The sequence below is a fragment of the Anomaloglossus baeobatrachus genome, chromosome 9, assembly GCF_048569485.1.
Source record: "Anomaloglossus baeobatrachus isolate aAnoBae1 chromosome 9, aAnoBae1.hap1, whole genome shotgun sequence".
Classification (NCBI taxonomy): Eukaryota; Metazoa; Chordata; class Amphibia; order Anura; family Aromobatidae; genus Anomaloglossus; species Anomaloglossus baeobatrachus.
Genome location: NC_134361.1, coordinates 228,861,410 through 228,883,964, shown reverse-complemented (window position 1 = coordinate 228,883,964; position 22,555 = coordinate 228,861,410). Strand labels below are relative to the sequence as shown.

Genomic DNA, 22,555 nt, shown 5'->3' with positions numbered 1-22,555 from the left:
GGGTGCTATTAGGCGAGCTCAGGGGCTTTATATATGGCGGGTGCTATTAGGCGAGCTCAGGGGCTTTATATATGGCGGGTGCTATTCGGTGAGCTCAGGAGCTTTATATATGGCGGGTGTATTCAGCGAGCTCAGGAGCTTTATATATGGCGGGTGTATTCAGCGAGCTCAGGGGCTTTATATATGGCGGGTGCTATTCAGCGAGCTCAGGAGCTTTATATATGGCGGGTGCTATTCAGCGAGCTCAGGGGCTTTATATATGGCGGGTGCTATTAGGCGAGCTCAGGGGCTTTATATATGGCGGGTGCTATTCGGTGAGCTCAGGAGCTTTATATATGGCGGGTGTATTCAGCGAGCTCAGGAGCTTTATATATGGCGGGTGTATTCAGCGAGCTCAGGGGCTTTATATATGGCGGGTGCTATTCAGCGAGCTCAGGAGCTTTATATATGGCGGGTGCTATTCAGCGAGCTCAGGGGCTTTATATATGGCGGGTGTATTCAGCGAGCTCAGGAGCTTTATATATGGCGGGTGTATTCAGCGAGCTCAGGGGCTTTATATATGGCGGGTGTATTCAGCGAGCTCAGGAGCTTTGTATATGGCGGGTGTATTCAGCGAGCTCAGGAGATTTATATATGGCGGGTGTATTCAGTGAGCTCAGGAGCTTTATATATGGCGGGTGTATTCAGCGAGCTCAGGAGCTTTATATATGGCGGGTGCTATTCAGCGAGCTCAGGAGCTTTATATATGGCGGGTGTATTCAGCGAGCTCAGGAGCTTTATATATGGCGGGTGTATTCAGCGAGCTCAGGAGATTTATATATGGCGGGTGTATTCAGCGAGCTCAGGAGCTTTATATATGGCGGGTGTATTCAGCGAGCTCAGGAGCTTTATATATGGCGGGTGCTATTCAGCGAGCTCAGGAGATTTATATATGGCGGGTGTATTCAGCGAGCTCAGGAGCTTTATATATGGCGGGTGTATTCAGCGAGCTCAGGGGCTTTATATATGGCGGGTGTATTCAGCGAGCTCAGGAGCTTTGTATATGGCGGGTGTATTCAGCGAGCTCAGGAGATTTATATATGGCGGGTGTATTCAGTGAGCTCAGGAGCTTTATATATGGCGGGTGTATTCAGCGAGCTCAGGAGCTTTATATATGGCGGGTGCTATTCAGCGAGCTCAGGGGCTTTATATATGGCGGGTGTATTCAGCGAGCTCAGGAGCTTTGTATATGGCGGGTGTATTCAGCGAGCTCAGGAGATTTATATATGGCGGGTGTATTCAGCGAGCTCAGGAGCTTTATATATGGCGGGTGTATTCAGCGAGTTCAGGAGCTTTATATATGGCGGGTGTATTCAGTGAGCTCAAGAGCTTTATATATGGCGGGTGCTATTCAGCGAGCTCAGGAGCTTTATATATGGCGGGTGTATTCAGCGAGTTCAGGAGCTTTATATATGGCGGGTGTATTCAGTGAGCTCAGGAGCTTTATATATGGCGGGTGTATTCAGCGAGCTCAGGAGCTTTATATATGGCGGGTGTATTCAGCGAGTTCAGGAGCTTTATATATGGCGGGTGTAGTCAGTGAGCTCAGGAGCTTTATATATGGCGGGTGCTATTCAGCGAGCTCAGGAGCTTTATATATGGCGGGTGTATTCAGCGAGCTCAGGAGCTTTATATATGGCGGGCATATTCAGCGAGCTCAGGGGCTTTATATATGGCGGGTGTATTCAGCGAGCTCAGGGGCTTTATATATGGCGGGTGCTATTCAGCGAGCTCAGGAGCTTTATATATGGCGGGTGCTATTAGGCGAGCTCAGGAGCTTTATATATGGCGGGTGCTATTCAGCGAGCTCAGGAGCTTTATATATGGCGGGTGCTATTCAGCGAGATCAGGAGCTTTATATATGGCGGGTGCTATTCAGCGAGCTCAGGAGCTTTATATATGGCGGGTATGTTCAGCGAGCTCAGGAGCTTTATATATGGCGGGTGCTATTCAGCGAGCTCAGGAGCTTTATATATGGCGGGTGTATTCAGCGAGCTCAGGAGCTTTATATATGGCGGGTGTATTCAGCGAGCTCAGGAGCTTTATATATGGCGGGTGTATTCAGCGAGCTCAGGAGCTTTATATATGGCGGGTGCTATTCAGCGAGCTCAGGAGCTTTATATATGGCGGGTGCTATTCAGCGAGCTCAGGAGCTTTATATATGGCGGGTGTATTCAGCGAGCTCAGGAGCTTTATATATGGCGGGTGTATTCAGCGAGCTCAGGAGCTTTATATATGGCGGGTGCTATTCAGCGAGCTCAGGAGCTTTATATATGGCGGGTGTATTCAGCGAGCTCAGGAGCTTTATATATGGCGGGTGTATTCAGCGAGCTCAGGAGCTTTATATATGGCGGGTGCTATTAGGCGAGCTCAGGAGCTTTATATATGGCGGGTGCTATTCAGCGAGCTCAGGGGCTTTATATATGGCGGGTGCTATTAGGCGAGCTCAGGGGCTTTATATATGGCGGGTGCTATTAGGCGAGCTCAGGGGCTTTATATATGGCGGGTGCTATTCGGTGAGCTCAGGAGCTTTATATATGGCGGGTGTATTCAGCGAGCTCAGGAGCTTTATATATGGCGGGTGTATTCAGCGAGCTCAGGGGCTTTATATATGGCGGGTGCTATTCAGCGAGCTCAGGAGCTTTATATATGGCGGGTGCTATTCAGCGAGCTCAGGGGCTTTATATATGGCGGGTGTATTCAGCGAGCTCAGGAGCTTTATATATGGCGGGTGTATTCAGCGAGCTCAGGGGCTTTATATATGGCGGGTGTATTCAGCGAGCTCAGGAGCTTTGTATATGGCGGGTGTATTCAGCGAGCTCAGGAGATTTATATATGGCGGGTGTATTCAGTGAGCTCAGGAGCTTTATATATGGCGGGTGTATTCAGCGAGCTCAGGAGCTTTATATATGGCGGGTGCTATTCAGCGAGCTCAGGAGCTTTATATATGGCGGGTGTATTCAGCGAGCTCAGGAGCTTTATATATGGCGGGTGTATTCAGCGAGCTCAGGAGATTTATATATGGCGGGTGTATTCAGCGAGCTCAGGAGCTTTATATATGGCGGGTGTATTCAGCGAGCTCAGGAGCTTTATATATGGCGGGTGCTATTCAGCGAGCTCAGGAGATTTATATATGGCGGGTGTATTCAGCGAGCTCAGGAGCTTTATATATGGCGGGTGCTATTCAGCGAGCTCAGCAGCTTTATATATGGCGGGTGTATTCAGCGAGCTCAGGAGCTTTATATATGGCGGGTGCTATTAGGCGAGCTCAGGAGCTTTATATATGGCGGGTGCTATTCAGCGAGCTCAGGGGCTTTATATATGGCGGGTGCTATTAGGTGAGCTCAGGAGCTTTATATATGGCGGGTGCTATTAGGTGAGCTCAGGAGCTTTATATATGGCGGGTGTATTCAGCGAGTTCAGGGGCTTTGTATATGGCGGGTGTATTCAGCGAGCTCAGGAGCTTTATATATGGCGGGTGTATTCAGCGAGCTCAGGGGCTTTATATATGGCGGGTGCTATTAGGTGAGCTCAGGAGCTTTATATATGGCGGGTGTATTCAGCGAGCTCAGGAGCTTTATATATGGCGGGTGTATTCAGCGAGCTCAGGAGATTTATATATGGCGGGTGTATTCAGCGAGCTCAGGAGCTTTATATATGGCGGGTGCTATTCAGCGAGCTCAGGAGCTTTATATATGGCGGGTGTATTCAGCGAGCTCAGGAGCTTTATATATGGCGGGTGTATTCAGCGAGCTCAGGGGCTTTATATATGGCGGGTGCTATTAGGTGAGCTCAGGAGCTTTATATATGGCGGGTGTATTCAGCGAGCTCAGGAGCTTTATATATGGCGGGTGTATTCAGCGAGCTCAGGAGATTTATATATGGCGGGTGTATTCAGCGAGCTCAGGAGGTTTATATATGGCGGGTGTATTCAGCGAGCTCAGGAGCTTTATATATGGCCGGTGTATTCAGCGAGCTCAGGGGCTTTATATATGGCGGGTGTATTCAGCGAGCTCAGGAGATTTATATATGGCGGGTGTATTCAGCGAGCTCAGGAGCTTTATATATGGCGGGTGTATTCAGCGAGCTCAGGAGATTTATATATGGCGGGTGTATTCAGCGAGTTCAGGAGCTTTATATATGGCGGGTGCTATTAGGCGAGCTCAGGAGCTTTATATATGGCGGGTGTATTCAGTGAGCTCAGGAGCTTTATATATGGCGGGTGCTATTCAGCGAGCTCAGGAGCTTTATATATGGCGGGTGTATTCAGCGAGCTCAGGAGCTTTATATATGGCGGGTGCTATTCAGCGAGCTCAGGAGCTTTAGATATGGCGGGTGTATTCAGCGAGCTCAGGAGCTTTATATATGGCGGGTGTATTCAGCGAGCTCAGGAGCTTTATATATGGCGGGTGTATTCAGCGAGCTCAGGAGATTTATATATGGCGGGTGTATTCAGCGAGCTCAGGAGGTTTATATATGGCGGGTGTATTCAGCGAGCTCAGGAGCTTTATATATGGCGGGTGCTATTCAGCGAGCTCAGGAGCTTTATATATGGCGGGTGTATTCAGCGAGCTCAGGAGCTTTATATATGGCAGGTATATTCAGCGAGCTCAGGAGCTTTATATATGGCGGGTGCTATTCAGCGAGCTCAGGAGCTTTATATATGGCGGGTGCTATTCAGCGAGCTCAGGAGCTTTATATATGGCAGGTATATTCAGCGAGCTCAGCAGCTTTATATATGGCGGGTGTATTCAGCGAGCTCAGGAGCTTTATATATGGCGGGTGCTATTAGGCGAGCTCAGGAGCTTTATATATGGCGGGTGCTATTCAGCGAGCTCAGGGGCTTTATATATGGCGGGTGCTATTAGGCGAGCTCAGGGGCTTTATATATGGCGGGTGCTATTAGGCGAGCTCAGGAGCTTTATATATGGCGGGTGCTATTAGGCGAGCTCAGGGGCTTTATATATGGCGGGTGTATTCAGCGAGCTCAGGAGCTTTATATATGGCGGGTGCTATTAGGTGAGCTCAGGAGCTTTATATATGGCGGGTGCTATTCAGCGAGCTCAGGAGCTTTATATATGGCGGGTGTATTCAGCGAGCTCAGGGGCTTTATATATGGCGGGTGCTATTCAGCGAGCTCAGGAGCTTTGTATATGGCGGGTGTATTCAGCGAGCTCAGGAGATTTATATATGGCGGGTGTATTCAGCGAGCTCAGGAGCTTTATATATGGCGGGTGTATTCAGCGAGCTCAGGAGCTTTATATATGGCGGGTGTATTCAGCGAGCTCAGGAGCTTTATATATGGCGGGTGTATTCAGCGAGCTCAGGAGCTTTATATATGGCGGGTGCTATTCAGCGAGCTCAGCAGCTTTATATATGGCGGGTGTATTCAGCGAGCTCAGGAGCTTTATATATGGCGGGTGTATTCAGCGAGCTCAGGAGCTTTATATATGGCGGGTGCTATTCAGCGAGCTCAGCAGCTTTATATATGGCGGGTGTATTCAGCGAGCTCAGGAGCTTTATATATGGCGGGTGCTATTAGGCGAGCTCAGGAGCTTTATATATGGCGGGTGCTATTAGGTGAGCTCAGGAGCTTTATATATGGCGGGTGCTATTAGGTGAGCTCAGGAGCTTTATATATGGCGGGTGTATTCAGCGAGTTCAGGGGCTTTGTATATGGCGGGTGTATTCAGCGAGCTCAGGAGCTTTATATATGGCGGGTGTATTCAGCGAGCTCAGGAGCTTTATATATGGCGGGTGTATTCAGCGAGCTCAGGAGATTTATATATGGCGGGTGCTATTCAGCGAGCTCAGGAGCTTTATATATGGCGGGTGTATTCAGCGAGCTCAGGAGGTTTATATATGGCGGGTGTATTCAGCGAGCTCAGGAGCTTTATATATGGCGGGTGTATTCAGCGAGCTCAGGGGCTTTATATATGGCGGGTGTATTCAGCGAGCTCAGGAGCTTTATATATGGCGGGTGTATTCAGCGAGCTCAGGAGATTTATATATGGCGGGTGTATTCAGCGAGCTCAGGAGCTTTATATATGGCGGGTGTATTCAGCGAGCTCAGGAGATTTATATATGGCGGGTGTATTCAGCGAGCTCAGGAGCTTTATATATGGCGGGTGCTATTCAGCGAGCTCAGGAGCTTTATATATGGCGGGTGTATTCAGCGAGCTCAGGAGCTTTATATATGGCGGGTGCTATTCAGCGAGCTCAGGGGCTTTATATATGGCGGGTGCTATTCAGCGAGCTCAGGGGCTTTATATATGGCGGGTGTATTCAGCGAGCTCAGGAGCTTTATATATGGCGGGTGTATTCAGCGAGCTCAGGAGCTTTATATATGGCGGGTGTAGTCAGAGAGCTCAGGAGCTTTATATATGGCGGGTGCTATTCAGCGAGCTCAGGAGCTTTATATATGGCGGGTGTAGTCAGTGAGCTCAGGAGCTTTATATATGGCGGGTGTATTCAGCGAGCTCAGGAGATTTATATATGGCGGGTGTATTTAGCGAGCTCAGGAGCTTTATATATGGCGGGTGTATTCAGCGAGCTCAGGAGATTTATATATGGCGGGTGTATTCAGCGAGCTCAGGAGGTTTATATATGGCGGGTATATTCAGCGAGCTCAGGGGCTTTATATATGGCGGGTGCTATTCAGCGAGCTCAGGAGATTTATATATGGCGGGTGTATTCAGCGAGCTCAGGAGCTTTATATATGGCGGGTGCTATTCAGCGAGCTCAGGAGCTTTATATATGGCGGGTGTATTCAGCGAGCTCAGGAGCTTTATATATGGCGGGTATATTCAGCGAGCTCAGGAGCTTTATATATGGCGGGTATATTCAGCGAGCTCAGGAGCTTTATATATGGCGGGTATATTCAGCGAGCTCAGGAGCTTTATATATGGCGGGTATATTCAGCGAGCTCAGGAGCTTTATATATGGCGGGTGTATTCAGCGAGCTCAGGAGCTTTGTATATGGCGGGTGCTATTCAGCGAGCTCAGGAGCTTTATATATGGCGGGTGTATTCAGCGAGCTCAGGAGCTTTATATATGGCGGGTGCTATTCAGCGAGCTCAGGGGCTTTATATATGGCGGGTGCTATTAGGCGAGCTCAGGGGCTTTATATATGGCGGGTGCTATTAGGCGAGCTCAGGGGCTTTATATATGGCGGGTGCTATTAGGTGAGCTCAGGAGCTTTATATATGGCGGGTGTATTCAGCGAGCTCAGGAGCTTTATATATGGCGGGTGTATTCAGCGAGCTCAGGGGCTTTATATATGGCGGGTGCTATTCAGCGAGCTCAAGAGCTTTATATATGGCGAGTGCTATTCAGCGAGCTCAGGAGCTTTATATATGGCGGGTGTATTCAGCGAGCTCAGGAGGTTTATATATGGCGGGTGTATTCAGCGAGCTCAGGAGCTTTATATATGGCGGGTGCTATTCAGCGAGCTCAGGGGCTTTATATATGGTGGGTGTATTCAGCGAGCTCAGGAGCTTTATATATGGCGGGTGTATTCAGCGAGCTCAGGGGCTTTATATATGGCGGGTGTATTCAGCGAGCTCAGGAGCTTTGTATATGGCGGGTGTATTCAGCGAGCTCAGGAGCTTTATATATGGCGGGTGTATTCAGCGAGCTCAGGGGCTTTATATATGGCGGGTGCTATTCAGCGAGCTCAGGGGCTTTATATATGGCGGGTGTATTCAGCGAGCTCAGGGGCTTTATATATGGCGGGTGTATTGAGTGAGCTCAGGAGCTTTATATATGGCGGGTGTATTCAGCGAGCTCAGGAGCTTTATATATGGCGGGTGCTATTCAGCGAGCTCAGGAGCTTTATATATGGCGGGTGCTATTCAGCGAGCTCAGGAGCTTTATATATGGCGGGTGCTATTCAGCGAGCTCAGGAGCTTTATATATGGCGGGTGTATTCAGCGAGCTCAGGAGGTTTATATATGGCGGGTGTATTCAGCGAGCTGAGGAGGTTTATATATGGCGGGTGTATTCAGCGAGCTCAGGAGCTTTATATATGGCGGCTGCTATTCAGCGAGCTCAGGAGGTTTATATATGGCGGGTGTATTCAGCGAGCTCAGGAGCTTTATATATGGCGGGTGCTATTCAGCGAGCTCAGGAGCTTTATATATGGCGGGTGCTATTCAGCGAGCTCAGCAGCTTTATATATGGCGGGTGTATTCAGCGAGCTCAGGAGCTTTATATATGGCGGGTGCTATTAGGCGAGCTCAGGAGCTTTATATATGGCGGGTGCTATTCAGCGAGCTCAGGGGCTTTATATATGGCGGGTGTATTCAGCGAGCTCAGGAGCTTTATATATGGCGGGTGCTATTCAGCGAGCTCAGCAGCTTTATATATGGCGGGTGTATTCAGCGAGCTCAGGAGCTTTATATATGGCGGGTGCTATTAGGCGAGCTCAGGAGCTTTATATATGGCGGGTGCTATTCAGCGAGCTCAGGAGCTTTATATATGGCGGGTGCTATTAGGTGAGCTCAGGAGCTTTATATATGGCGGGTGTATTCAGCGAGTTCAGGGGCTTTGTATATGGCGGGTGTATTCAGCGAGCTCAGGAGCTTTATATATGGCGGGTGTATTCAGCGAGCTCAGGGGCTTTATATATGGCGGGTGCTATTAGGTGAGCTCAGGAGCTTTATATATGGCGGGTGTATTCAGCGAGCTCAGGAGCTTTATATATGGCGGGTGTATTCAGCGAGCTCAGGAGCTTTATATATGGCGGGTGTATTCAGCGAGCTCAGGAGCTTTATATATGGCGGGTGCTATTCAGCGAGCTCAGGAGATTTATATATGGCGGGTGTATTCAGCGAGCTCAGGAGCTTTATATATGGCGGGTGTATTCAGCGAGCTCAGGAGGTTTATATATGGCGGGTGTATTCAGCGAGCTCAGGAGCTTTATATATGGCCGGTGTATTCAGCGAGCTCAGGGGCTTTATATATGGCGGGTGTATTCAGCGAGCTCAGGAGCTTTATATATGGCCGGTGTATTCAGCGAGCTCAGGAGATTTATATATGGCGGGTGTATTCAGCGAGCTCAGGAGCTTTATATATGGCGGGTGTATTCAGCGAGCTCAGGAGATTTATATATGGCGGGTGTATTCAGCGAGTTCAGGAGCTTTATATATGGCGGGTGCTATTAGGCGAGCTCAGGAGATTTATATATGGCGGGTGTATTCAGCGAGCTCAGGAGCTTTATATATGGCGGGTGCTATTAGGCGAGCTCAGGAGCTTTATATATGGCGGGTGTATTCAGTGAGCTCAGGAGCTTTATATATGGCGGGTGCTATTCAGCGAGCTCAGGAGCTTTATATATGGCGGGTGTATTCAGCGAGCTCAGGAGCTTTATATATGGCGGGTGCTATTCAGCGAGCTCAGGGGCTTTATATATGGCAGGTGCTATTAGGCGAGCTCAGGGGCTTTATATATGGCGGGTGCTATTAGGCGAGCTCAGGAGCTTTATATATGGCGGGTGTATTCAGCGAGCTCAGGAGCTTTATATATGGCGGGTGTATTCAGCGAGCTCAGGAGCTTTATATATGGCGGGTGCTATTCAGCGAGCTCAGCAGCTTTATATATGGCGGGTGTATTCAGCGAGCTCAGGAGCTTTATATATGGCGGGTGCTATTAGGCGAGCTCAGGAGCTTTATATATGGCGGGTGCTATTCAGCGAGCTCAGGGGCTTTATATATGGCGGGTGCTATTAGGCGAGCTCAGGAGCTTTATATATGGCGGGTGCTATTAGGTGAGCTCAGGAGCTTTATATATGGCGGGTGTATTCAGCGAGCTCAGGAGCTTTATATATGGCGGGTGCTATTAGGTGAGCTCAGGAGCTTTATATATGGCGGGTGCTATTAGGTGAGCTCAGGTGTCAGGTTTCCAGGTTTTCCAGTTCTCTTTTGACTGCCCTTGCCCTCGGTTAACATGGAGGTTACCGTTCTGTTGCCCTACTTCCTGTCCAGCTGCTTAAAAGGCCGCCTCCCAGCCCAGTCCAGTGCCTGAGTATACTGCCTGCTGTGTGCTCCTGCTGTGTTTGCTGCTTATTCCTGATTGCCTCTGGATTCCCCTAAAAGACTACCTACCGATTGACTCTGGACTGTACCCGGCTCTTCAAGGCTGTGCCCGGATTCCGTTTTACCATCTTCGGTCAGCACTCCGCCTGGTTCTCTTTTGGTTCGTAACCATTCTGGACAAACATTTCCGTACGGACACTCATTGACTTTACCGCTTGCTCCTTATCCCGGCTGCTGCGCATTTAGGCCTTCCGGGGTAGATTGCCGGACAGTCCCTGTATAGGGGTTCGCTCTGGTGGTCTCCCTGGGGGAGTCCGGTGCGTGGCCCCGGGAATCCCCTGCGTGTCTATTCCGGAAAGTATTGTATGTGTTATTGTGTTGTTGTGTTTGTTCTGTATCTACCGTGGTGACATACTATAAAACATCTTGTACCCGGAACTCGTCTCTGATTGTCATTGCCCTACGCTATCGAAATCCTCAGAACATATATAAGTATTACATTATACTCAGGCCTTTAGAGGATTTCGCTGGGGCAATGACTGAGACACGAGGAGTAGATCAGCTGTTCTCCATGATTAACTCCCTGCAGCAGGAGATGGAGGTGGTGCAGACTAAGCTTAGAGATGTGGAAGCGCAGCTGGGCCATGATCACCAGGTACTGGGTCCGGCTATACAGGATTTGCAAGTCAGAGTGGAGGCTCAGGAAGCCGTCCCCACTACGTCCGTACCAGCTGCCGGTATGCCTAGGTTACCCCCATTCCGTTTCAATGGTGATCGTAGTCAGTTCCGTGGATTTATTAACCAATGTATACTGTTTTTCGATGTACATGCTGATTATTACCGTTCTGACCGGTCAAAGGTGTTATGTATCATCATGTTATTAACCTCACGAGCACTGGCTTGGGCTAATCCTATGATAGAGAACCGGGACATCCGTTTAAATCACCTAGATGACTTTCTGAACGCAATGGCGCAGATGTTTGATGATCTGAATCGCCGTGCTACCGCTGAATCTGCTCTCCTTTCCTTACGTCAGGGAAAGCGCTCTGTCATTGAATACGCCACTGAGTTCAGGAGGTTAGTGGTAGACACCGACTGGGGAAACAATGCATTATTGTCCGTTTTCAGAAAGGGTTTGTCCGGTACCATCAAGGACGAGTTAGCCCGTTCCGAATCCCCAGGGGATTTTGACCTGTTTCTCCAGCACTGTGTGCGCATAGATACCCGTTTGACGGAACGTAGACAGGAAAAATGGGCAGCTATAAACCGTATAAATAATAATACGTTTCCTTCCAGAGAACCTGCTTTCAGGACGCCACGGGAGGCTGAGGACGTTCCTATGCAAGTGGACTCTCTACAAAAGCGAGAGACCAACGAACGTCGTGAACACCGGCTCCGTGAGCGTTTGTGTTTCTACTGCGGTCAATCGGACCATTTCTTAATCGACTGCCCGAAACGTCCGAATCGCCCAAATAAGGTATTGGCAGCCATGGCAGAGTGTGATAACACGGACGCAGAGTCTGATATCTCTGAGGCAAGTGGACACTTGGATGCGGTATGTCCCTTGACTGTAATGTCTACCTCACCGAAGGACTCAGAAGGGAAATATACCCATTGTTCACTCCCCATTCAGATCCGGTGGGAGGGACAGCTAATTCCTACCTCTGCAATGATAGACTCTGGGGCAGGGGGAAATTTCATGGACTTTTCTTTTGCTAGTAAACACGGTATCCGGACTCAGCAAAGATCCTCACCGGTTACCATGGAGACGGTAGACGGATCTCCGTTAACATCTGGACCAGTGGATCGGGAAACAGTACCGCTAGAATGCGTGATGAAACCAGGTCAGCAGGAGACTCTTATTTTCATGATGATCACTTCTCCACATTTTCCGATTATTTTAGGTATTCCGTGGCTACGGTCTACAAATCCGGTCATCAATTGGGAAACTAAGGAGATATCCTTCCCACCGCAGAGTGATCCGGCCATTTGTCCAACTGTTCCGGTTCCGGTAACACCACATGCAGAAGGCACGGTACAGGTACCCGTTTTACCCTCGGTTTATCGTGACTTCGCTGACATATGCGACAAAAGAAAGGCCGATCGGCTTCCTCCGCATAGACCGTATGATTGCCCCATAGACTTACTCCCAGGGGCAGAAATCCCGTTTGGTCATGTTTACCCGTTGGCGGCACCTGAGCTAGAAGCCCTAAAGGAGTATATTGATGAAAGCCTGGCCAAGGGATTTATTCGCCCGTCTACCTCGCCCGCAGGGGCACCCATCTTTTTTGTGAAAAAGAAGGAGGGGACTCTGAGACCCTGTATTGACTACCGGGAACTGAATAAAATAACCATCCGGAACCGGTATCCGTTACCGTTGATTCCGGAGCTATTGGAGAGAGTCCAACAGGCAAAGATATTCACCAAATTGGACCTCCGTGGGGCATATAATCTGCTTCGTATACGTCCCGGAGACGAGTGGAAGACCGCGTTCCGATGTCGGTACGGACATTTTGAGTATTTAGTGATGCCTTTTGGACTTTGTAACGCTCCTGCGGCATTTCAACATCTAGTTAATGATATTTTCAGGGATATCATGGACCAATTCATGGTGATCTATCTGGATGATATTCTAATCTTTTCTGATTCTCTCCAGGAACACCAGGAGCACGTCAAGACCGTACTTACCCGGCTGAGGGACAACCACCTGTACATTAAACTGGAGAAATGTGAGTTCCACTGCTCACAAATACAATTCTTAGGTTATGTCATCTCTCCTCAGGGACTGAACATGGAATCTAGCAAGATACAAGCCATTCTCGACTGGCCGGAACCGGGAAACATCAAAGAGGTACAACGCTTTGTCGGTTTTGCCAACTTTTACCGACGCTTTATCCGTAACTTTTCAGAGATTGTTCGTCCCATCACCCTGTTGACTAAGAAAGGACAGAAGTTTGTATGGTCCGCCCAGGCTCAGGAAGCGTTCCATCGTCTCAAGGGATGTTTTACCTCAGCACCCATACTAGTGCATCCGAATCCCGCACTTCCCTTCATCGTGGAGGTCGACGCTTCCGACTACGCATTAGGGGCCATTCTTTCTCAAAGGACCGGGGACAAGAGTCTCCTGCATCCGTGTGCCTTCTTCTCCCGCAGGTTGTCCCCTGCGGAAAGGAACTACGACATTGCGGATAAGGAATTATTGGCGATTATTGCCGCCTTCAAGGAATGGAGACACCACTTACAGGGAGCCGCGCAGCAAGTGATAGTACTCACAGATCATCGTAATCTGGAATTTCTTAAGTCTGCCAGGTGCCTGTCTCCACGGCAAGCCCGTTGGAGCCTATTTCTTAACCAATTCAATTTTGTTGTTACATACCGTCCAGGTTCACGTAATGGGAAAGCCGATGCCTTGTCCCGAATCCCTGCCGTGGACTCCGTGCCTGGAACCCCGTCGCAGACCGTGTTATCAGATGCCAATTTCGTTGGAGTAATCCAGGACCAGGACTTGTGGAAGGACATCAAGCTGGCCTATGATGGTGATGTATTTCTTGCTGCCCCCCCGAATGATGTAACTCTTGTTCTTCGGAATGGTGTGTGGTTAAGAGAACGACGCATTTATGTCCCGGAGGCCGTAAGACTTCGGGTTCTCAAGTTGGTTCATGACTCCGTGTTGGCCGGTCATAGGGGGGTACAGAAGACGCAGGAATTTCTGAGCCGGTTTTTCTGGTGGCCTACCTGTTTAAAGGACGTGAAGGACTATGTCCACTCATGTGTGGTTTGTGCCCGGTGCAAGGTCCCTCGTGTGGCTCCTACGGGACTCCTCCAACCGTTACCCGTGCCATCTCGCCCTTGGGGGTCTATCTCCATGGATTTTATTGTGGAGTTGCCAGTCTCAGGCGGGCATAATACCATTTTAGTGGTGGTGGATCGATTGACTAAAGCTGCTCACTTCATTCCGTGTACCGGTCTTCCCTCAGCCGCAGAGACAGTGGATTTGGTTGTCCAGAACGTATTCCGATTGCATGGGGTACCGGATGAGATCATCTCCGATCGGGGCGTGCAGTTCACGTCTAGATTCTGGAAGGGGTTTTGTACGGCACTCCAGATTGATGTCTGTTTGTCTTCTGCATACCATCCTCAGACAAATGGACAAACCGAACGGACGAATCAAACCCTGGAACAATACCTTCGCTGTTATGTCAGCCATCTCCAAGACGATTGGTTGAAGATGCTTCCGTTGGCGGAGTTCTCCTACAACAACACACAGAGCAGCTCCACTAAGGTAACGCCCTTTTTCGCTAACCTGGGTTACCATCCGACTATTTTGCCTAGGTCACCGGTTGCGGTTTCGGTACCAGCGGTGGAGGACAGAGTGACAGAAATACGACAAAATCTGGAGGTTCTAAAGGACACCGTGGCTACGGCCCAGGAGCGTTACAAGAGGTCGGCGGACACTCACCGGAAACCGGCACCCATGTATAAGGTAGGGGACTCTGTATGGTTATCCACCAAAAACCTGAGATTGGGTGTTCCTTCGCAAAAACTAGGACAAAAATTCATCGGTCCGTTTAAAATCACCGGGATCGTGAGCCCTGTGGCCTGTCGGCTACGGTTACCGCACCATCTAAAGGTACACCCGGTCTTTCATGTGTCTCTCCTCAAACCCGTTTCCCCTAATACGTTTCATGGTCGTATTGTGCCTCCTCCTCCGCCTGTGATGGTCGACGGCGAGGAGCAGTTCGTGGTTGAGGACATTATTGACTCCCGGCTCCATCGTCGTCGGCTTCAGTATCTGGTACGTTGGCAGGGGTACGCCCCCGAGGACGATTCCTGGGAACCAGTGGGTAACATTCGGGCACCCCGGAAGATTGCTCAGTTTCATCGACGGTACCCGGACAAACCTGGCCCTGATCCGTCCTGAGGCCGTCTGTGGGGGGGGGAGTAATGTCAGGTTTCCAGGTTTTCCAGTTCTCTTTTGACTGCCCTTGCCCTCGGTTAACATGGAGGTTACCGTTCTGTTGCCCTACTTCCTGTCCAGCTGCTTAAAAGGCCGCCTCCCAGCCCAGTCCAGTGCCTGAGTATACTGCCTGCTGTGTGCTCCTGCTGTGTTTGCTGCTTATTCCTGATTGCCTCTGGATTCCCCTAAAAGACTACCTACCGATTGACTCTGGACTGTACCCGGCTCTTCAAGGCTGTGCCCGGATTCCGTTTTACCATCTTCGGTCAGCACTCCGCCTGGTTCTCTTTTGGTTCGTAACCATTCTGGACAAACATTTCCGTACGGACACTCATTGACTTTACCGCTTGCTCCTTATCCCGGCTGCTGCGCATTTAGGCCTTCCGGGGTAGATTGCCGGACAGTCCCTGTATAGGGGTTCGCTCTGGTGGTCTCCCTGGGGGAGTCCGGTGCGTGGCCCCGGGAATCCCCTGCGTGTCTATTCCGGAAAGTATTGTATGTGTTATTGTGTTGTTGTGTTTGTTCTGTATCTACCGTGGTGACATACTATAAAACATCTTGTACCCGGAACTCGTCTCTGATTGTCATTGCCCTACGCTATCGAAATCCTCAGAACATAGAATAAGTATTACATCAGGAGCTTTATATATGGCGGGTGTATTCAGCGAGCTCAGGAGCTTTATATATGGCGGGTGTATTCAGCGAGCTCAGGGGCTTTATATATGGCGGGTGCTATTCAGCGAGCTCAGGAGCTTTGTATATGGCGGGTGTATTCAGCGAGCTCAGGAGCTTTATATATGGCGGGTGTATTCAGCGAGCTCAGGAGCTTTATATATGGCGGGTGTATTCAGCGAGCTCAGGAGCTTTATATATGGCGGGTGCTATTCAGCGAGCTCAGGAGCTTTATATATGGCGGGTGTATTCAGCGAGCTCAGGAGCTTTATATATGGCGGGTGCTATTAGGTGAGCTCAGGAGCTTTATATATGGCGGGTGCTATTAGGTGAGCTCAGGAGCTTTATATATGGCGGGTGTATTCAGCGAGCTCAGGGGCTTTATATATGGCGGGTGTATTCAGCGAGCTCAGGAGCTTTATATATGGCGGGTGTATTCAGCGAGCTCAGGAGCTTTATATATGGCGGGTGCTATTCAGCGAGCTCAGGAGCTTTATATATGGCGGGTGTATTCAGCGAGCTCAGGAGCTTTATATATGGCGGGTGTATTCAGCGAGCTCAGGAGCTTTATATATGGCGGGTGCTATTCAGCGAGCTCAGGAGCTTTATATATGGCGGGTGTATTCAGCGAGCTCAGGAGCTTTATATATGGCGGGTGTATTCCGCGAGCTCAGGAGCTTTATATATGGCGGGTGTATTCAGCGAGCTCAGGAGCTTTATATATGGCGGGTGTATTCAGCGAGCTCAGGAGCTTTATATATGGCGGGTGTATTCAGCGAGCTCAGGAGCTTTATATATGGCGGGTGTATTCAGCGAGCTCAGGGGCTTTATATATGGCGGGTGCTATTCAGCGAGCTCAGGAGCTTTGTATATGGCGGGTGTATTCAGCGAGCTCAGGAGCTTTATATATGGCGGGTGTATTCAGCGAGCTCAGGAGCTTTATATATGGCGGGTGTATTCAGCGAGCTCAGGAGCTTTATATATGGCGGGTGCTATTCAGCGAGCTCAGGGGCTTTATATATGGCGGGTGTATTCAGCGAGCTCAGGAGCTTTATATATGGCGGGTGTATTCAGCGAGCTCAGGAGCTTTATATATGGCGGGTGCTATTAGGTGAGCTCAGGAGCTTTATATATGGCGGGTGCTATTAGGTGAGCTCAGGAGCTTTATATATGGCGGGTGTATTCAGCGAGCTCAGGGGCTTTATATATGGCGGGTGTATTCAGCGAGCTCAGGAGCTTTATATATGGCGGGTGTATTCAGCGAGCTCAGGAGCTTTATATATGGCGGGTGCTATTCAGCGAGCTCAGGAGCTTTATATATGGCGGGTGTATTCAGCGAGCTCAGGAGCTTTATATATGGCGGGTGTATTCAGCGAGCTCAGGAGCTTTATATATGGCGGGTGTATTCAGCGAGCTCAGGAGCTTTATATATGGCGGGTGCTATTCAGCGAGCTCAGGAGCTTTATATATGGCGGGTGTATTCAGCGAGCTCAGGAGCTTTATATATGGCGGGTGTATTCAGCGAGCTCAGGAGCTTTATATATGGCGGGTGCTATTCAGCGAGCTCAGGAGCTTTATATATGGCGGGTGTATTCAGCGAGCTCAGGAGCTTTATATATGGCGGGTGTATTCAGCGAGCTCAGGAGCTTTATATATGGCGGGTGTATTCAGCGAGCTCAGGAGCTTTATATATGGCGGGTGTATTCAGCGAGCTCAGGAGCTTTATATATGGCGGGTGTATTCAGCGAGCTCAGGAGCTTTATATATGGCGGGTGCTATTCAGCGAGCTCAGGGGCTTTATATATGGCGGGTGTATTCAGCGAGCTCAGGAGCTTTGTATATGGCGGGTGCTATTCAGCGAGCTCAGGAGCTTTATATATGGCGGGTGTATTCAGCGAGCTCAGGAGCTTTATATATGGCGGGTGTATTCAGCGAGCTCAGGAGCTTTATATATGGCGGGTGTATTCAGCGAGCTCAGGAGCTTTATATATGGCGGGTGCTATTCAGCGAGCTCAGGAGCTTTATATATGGCGGGTGTATTCAGCGAGCTCAGGAGCTTTATATATGGCGGGTGCTATTCAGCGAGCTCAGGGGCTTTATATATGGCGGGTGTATTCAGCGAGCTCAGGAGCTTTGTATATGGCGGGTGCTATTCAGCGAGCTCAGGAGCTTTATATATGGCGGGTGTATTCAGCGAGCTCAGGAGCTTTATATATGGCGGGTGCTATTCAGCGAGCTCAGGAGCTTTATATATGGCGGGTGTATTCAGCGAGCTCAGGAGCTTTATATATGGCGGGTGTATTCAGCGAGCTCAGGAGCTTTATATATGGCGGGTGATATTCAGCGAGCTCAGGGGCTTTATATATGGCGGGTGTATTCAGCGAGCTCAGGAGCTTTGTATATGGCGGGTGCTATTCAGCGAGCTCAGGAGCTTTATATATGGCGGGTGTATTCAGCGAGCTCAGGAGCTTTATATATGGCGGGTGTATTCAGCGAGCTCAGGAGCTTTATATATGGCGGGTGTATTCAGCGAGCTCAGGGGCTTTATATATGGCGGGTGCTATTCAGCGAGCTCAGGGGCTTTGTATATGGCGGGTGTATTCAGCGAGCTCAGGAGCTTTATATATGGCGGGTGTATTCAGCGAGCTCAGGAGCTTTATATATGGCGGGTGTATTCAGCGAGCTCAGGAGCTTTATATATGGCGGGTGTATTCAGCGAGCTCAGGAGCTTTATATATGGCGGGTGATATTCAGCGAGCTCAGGGGCTTTATATATGGCGGGTGTATTCAGCGAGCTCAGGAGCTTTATATATGGCGGGTGTATTCAGCGAGCTCAGGAGCTTTATATATGGCGGGTGTATTCAGCGAGCTCAGGGGCTTTATATATGGCGGGTGTATTCAGCGAGCTCAGGAGCTTTATATATGGCGGGTGCTATTCAGCGAGCTCAGGAGCTTTATATATGGCGGGTGTATTCAGCGAGCTCAGGAGCTTTATATATGGCGGGTGCTATTCAGCGAGCTCAGGAGCTTTATATATGGCGGGTGTATTCAGCGAGCTCAGGAGCTTTATATATGGCGGGTGTATTCAGCGAGCTCAGGAGCTTTATATATGGCGGGTGCTATTCAGCGAGCTCAGGAGCTTTATATATGGCGGGTGCTATTCAGCGAGCTCAGGAGCTTTATATATGGCGGGTGCTATTCAGCGAGCTCAGGAGCTTTATATATGGCGGGTGCTATTCAGCGAGCTCAGCAGCTTTATATATGGCGGGTGTATTCAGCGAGCTCAGCAGCTTTATATATGGCGGGTGTATTCAGCGAGCTCAGGGGCTTTATATATGGCGGGTGCTATTCAGCGAGCTCAGGAGCTTTTATATATGGCGGGTGCTATTCAGCGAGCTCAGGAGCTTTATATATGGCGGGTGTATTCAGCGAGCTCAGGAGCTTTATATATGGCGGGTGCTATTAGGCGAGCTCAGGAGCTTTTATATATGGCGGGTGTATTCAGCGAGCTCAGGAGCTTTATATATGGCGGGTGTATTCAGCGAGCTCAGGAGCTTTATATATGGCGGGTGTATTCAGCGAGCTCAGGAGCTTTATATATGGCGGGTGATATTCAGCGAGCTCAGGGGCTTTATATATGGCGGGTGTATTCAGCGAGCTCAGGAGCTTTATATATGGCGGGTGTATTCAGCGAGCTCAGGAGCTTTATATATGGCGGGTGCTATTCAGCGAGCTCAGGTGCTTTATATATGGCGGGTGTATTCAGCGAGCTCAGGAGCTTTATATATGGCGGGTGCTATTCAGCGAGCTCAGGAGCTTTATATATGGCGGGTGCTATTCAGCGAGCTCAGGGGCTTTATATATGGCGGGTGTATTCAGCGAGCTCAGGAGCTTTATATATGGCGGGTGTATTCAGCGAGCTCAGGGGCTTTATATATGGCGGGTGTATTCAGCGAGCTCAGGAGCTTTATATATGGCGGGTGTATTCAGCGAGCTCAGGGGCTTTATATATGGCGGGTGTATTCAGCGAGCTCAGGAGCTTTATATATGGCGGGTGTATTCAGCGAGCTCAGGAGCTTTATATATGGCGGGTGCTATTCAGCGAGCTCAGGAGCTTTATATATGGCGGGTGTATTCAGCGAGCTCAGGAGCTTTATATATGGCGGGTGTATTCAGCGAGCTCAGGAGCTTTATATATGGCGGGTGCTATTCAGCGAGCTCAGGAGCTTTATATATGGCGGGTGCTATTCAGCGAGCTCAGGAGCTTTATATATGGCGGGTGCTATTCAGCGAGCTCAGGAGCTTTATATATGGCGGGTGCTATTCAGCGAGCTCAGCAGCTTTATATATGGCGGGTGTATTCAGCGAGCTCAGCGGCTTTATATATGGCGGGTGTATTCAGCGAGCTCAGGGGCTTTATATATGGCGGGTGCTATTCAGCGAGCTCAGGAGCTTTTATATATGGCGGGTGCTATTCAGCGAGCTCAGGAGCTTTATATATGGCGGGTGTATTCAGCGAGCTCAGGAGCTTTATATATGGTGGGTGCTATTAGGCGAGCTCAGGAGCTTTATATATGGCGGGTATATTCAGCGAGCTCAGGAGCTTTATATATGGCGGGTGTATTCAGCGAGCTCAGGGGCTTTATATATGGCGGGTGCTATTCAGTGAGATCAGGAGCTTTATATATGGCGGGTGTATTCAGCGAGCTCAGGAGCTTTATATATGGCGGGTGCTATTCAGTGAGATCAGGAGCTTTATATATGGCGGGTGCTATTCAGCGAGCTCAGGAGCTTTATATATGGCGGGTGTATTCAGCGAGCTCAGGAGCTTTATATATGGCGGGTGCTATTCAGCGAGCTCAGGAGCTTTATATATGGCGGGTGCTATTCAGCGAGCTCAGGAGCTTTATATATGGCGGGTGCTATTCAGCGAGCTCAGGAGCTTTATATATGGCGGGTGCTATTCAGCGAGCTCAGCAGCTTTATATATGGCGGGTGTATTCAGCGAGCTCAGGAGCTTTATATATGGCGGGTGTATTCAGCGAGCTCAGGAGCTTTATATATGGCGGGTGTATTCAGTGAGATCAGGGGCTTTATATATGGCGGGTGTATTCAGCGAGCTCAGCAGCTTTATATATGGCGGGTGTATTCAGCGAGCTCAGGAGCTTTATATATGGCGGGTGTATTCAGCGAGCTCAGGAGCTTTATATATGGCGGGTGTATTCAGCGAGCTCAGGAGCTTTATATATGGCGTGTGCTATTCAGCGAGCTCAGGAGCTTTATATATGGCGGGTGCTATTAGGCGATCTCAGGAGCTTTATATATGGCGGGTGTATTCAGCGAGCTCAGGAGCTTTATATATGGCGGGTGCTATTAGGCGAGCTCAGGAGCTTTATATATGGCGGGTGCTATTAGGCGAGCTGAGGAGCTTTATATATGGCGGGTGTATTCAGCGAGCTCAGGAGCTTTATATATGGCGGGTGTATTTAGCGAGCTCAGGAGCTTTATATATGGCGGGTGTATTCAGCGAGCTCAGGGGCTTTATATATGGCGGGTGTATTCAGCGAGCTCAGGAGCTTTATATATGGCGGGTGTATTCAGCGAGCTCAGGAGCTTTATATATGGCGGGTGTATTCAGCGAGCTCAGGAGCTTTATATATGGCGGGTGTATTCAGCGAGCTCAGAAGCTTTATATATGGCGGGTGTATTCAGCGAGCTCAGGAGCTTTATATATGGCGGGTGATATTCAGCGAGCTCAGGAGCTTTATATATGGCGGGTGTATTCAGCGAGCTCAGGAGCTTTATATATGGCGGGTGTATTCAGCGAGCTCAGGAGCTTTATATATGGCGGGTGTATTCAGCGAGCTCAGGAGCTTTATATATGGCGGGTGTATTCAGTGACCTCAGGAGCTTTATATATGGCGGGTGTATTCAGCGAGCTCAGGAGCTTTATATATGGCGGGTGTATTCAGCGAGCTCAGGAGCTTTATATATGGCGGGTGTATTCAGTGACCTCAGGAGCTTTATATATGGCGGGTGTATTCAGCGAGCTCAGGAGCTTTATATATGGCGGGTGTATTCAGTGACCTCAGGAGCTTTATATATGGCGGGTGTATTCAGCGAGCTCAGGAGATTTATATATGGCGGGTGTATTCAGCGAGCTCAGGAGCTTTATATATGGCGGGTGTATTCAGCGAGCTCAGGAGCTTTATATATGGCGGGTGTATTCAGCGAGCTCAGGAGCTTTATATATGGCGGGTGTATTCAGCGAGCTCAGGGGCTTTATATATGGCGGGTGTATTCAGCGAGCTCAGGAGGTTTATATATGGCGGGTGTATTCAGCGAGCTCAGGGGCTTTATATATGGCGGGTGTATTCAGTGAGAGCGGCTATAGGGGCGAGGAAAAAACATCACAAAGGGATCGATTCAAGGGGAAGGGGTTAATGCTGTTCATTATGTCTCTGCAAACAGTTATAAATAAAGTTATTTAGAAGGCTGCTTATCAATGTCCTGGTTTCAAATAACTTTATTTATAAAGTGTATTCGTTACAGGCTTATTATATCGGGTCACTGCTGATGCAGAACCTCTTGGCTACCCGCTCTGACAGTCTGCGGTGCTGGGACTTGTAGTACCACAAGTATCAATGTCACAATTACCGGTCCACTCTGCCCTCCAGGTCCTGGATCTGCAGCTGATAATGCTCCTTGCTCCCCTCAGGCACCGGCTCCGGTTTGCTCGGCTCCGGCAGCGTCTTCTTCTTCTTGGCGCTTCCCTTTTTCTTCTTGGGCGGCATCTTGCTTCTCTCCCGATGTCTCCGTGTAGCGTCCTGTTACCTAGCAACCAAGCCCCGCC

General features: G+C 49.5%; 1 protein-coding gene across 1 annotated transcript in view; it reads right to left on the bottom strand.

Annotated features, from left to right (window-relative positions):
* The window catches only part of CFAP157 (cilia and flagella associated protein 157), a 111,911-nt gene extending 89,356 nt beyond the window's left edge, over positions 1-22,555 (bottom strand). The window contains exon 1 of the mRNA XM_075324720.1: positions 22,360-22,555. Coding sequence (XP_075180835.1) covers positions 22,360-22,496 — 137 coding nt within the window. The 5' untranslated portion in view covers positions 22,497-22,555. The remainder of the gene's footprint in view (positions 1-22,359) is intronic.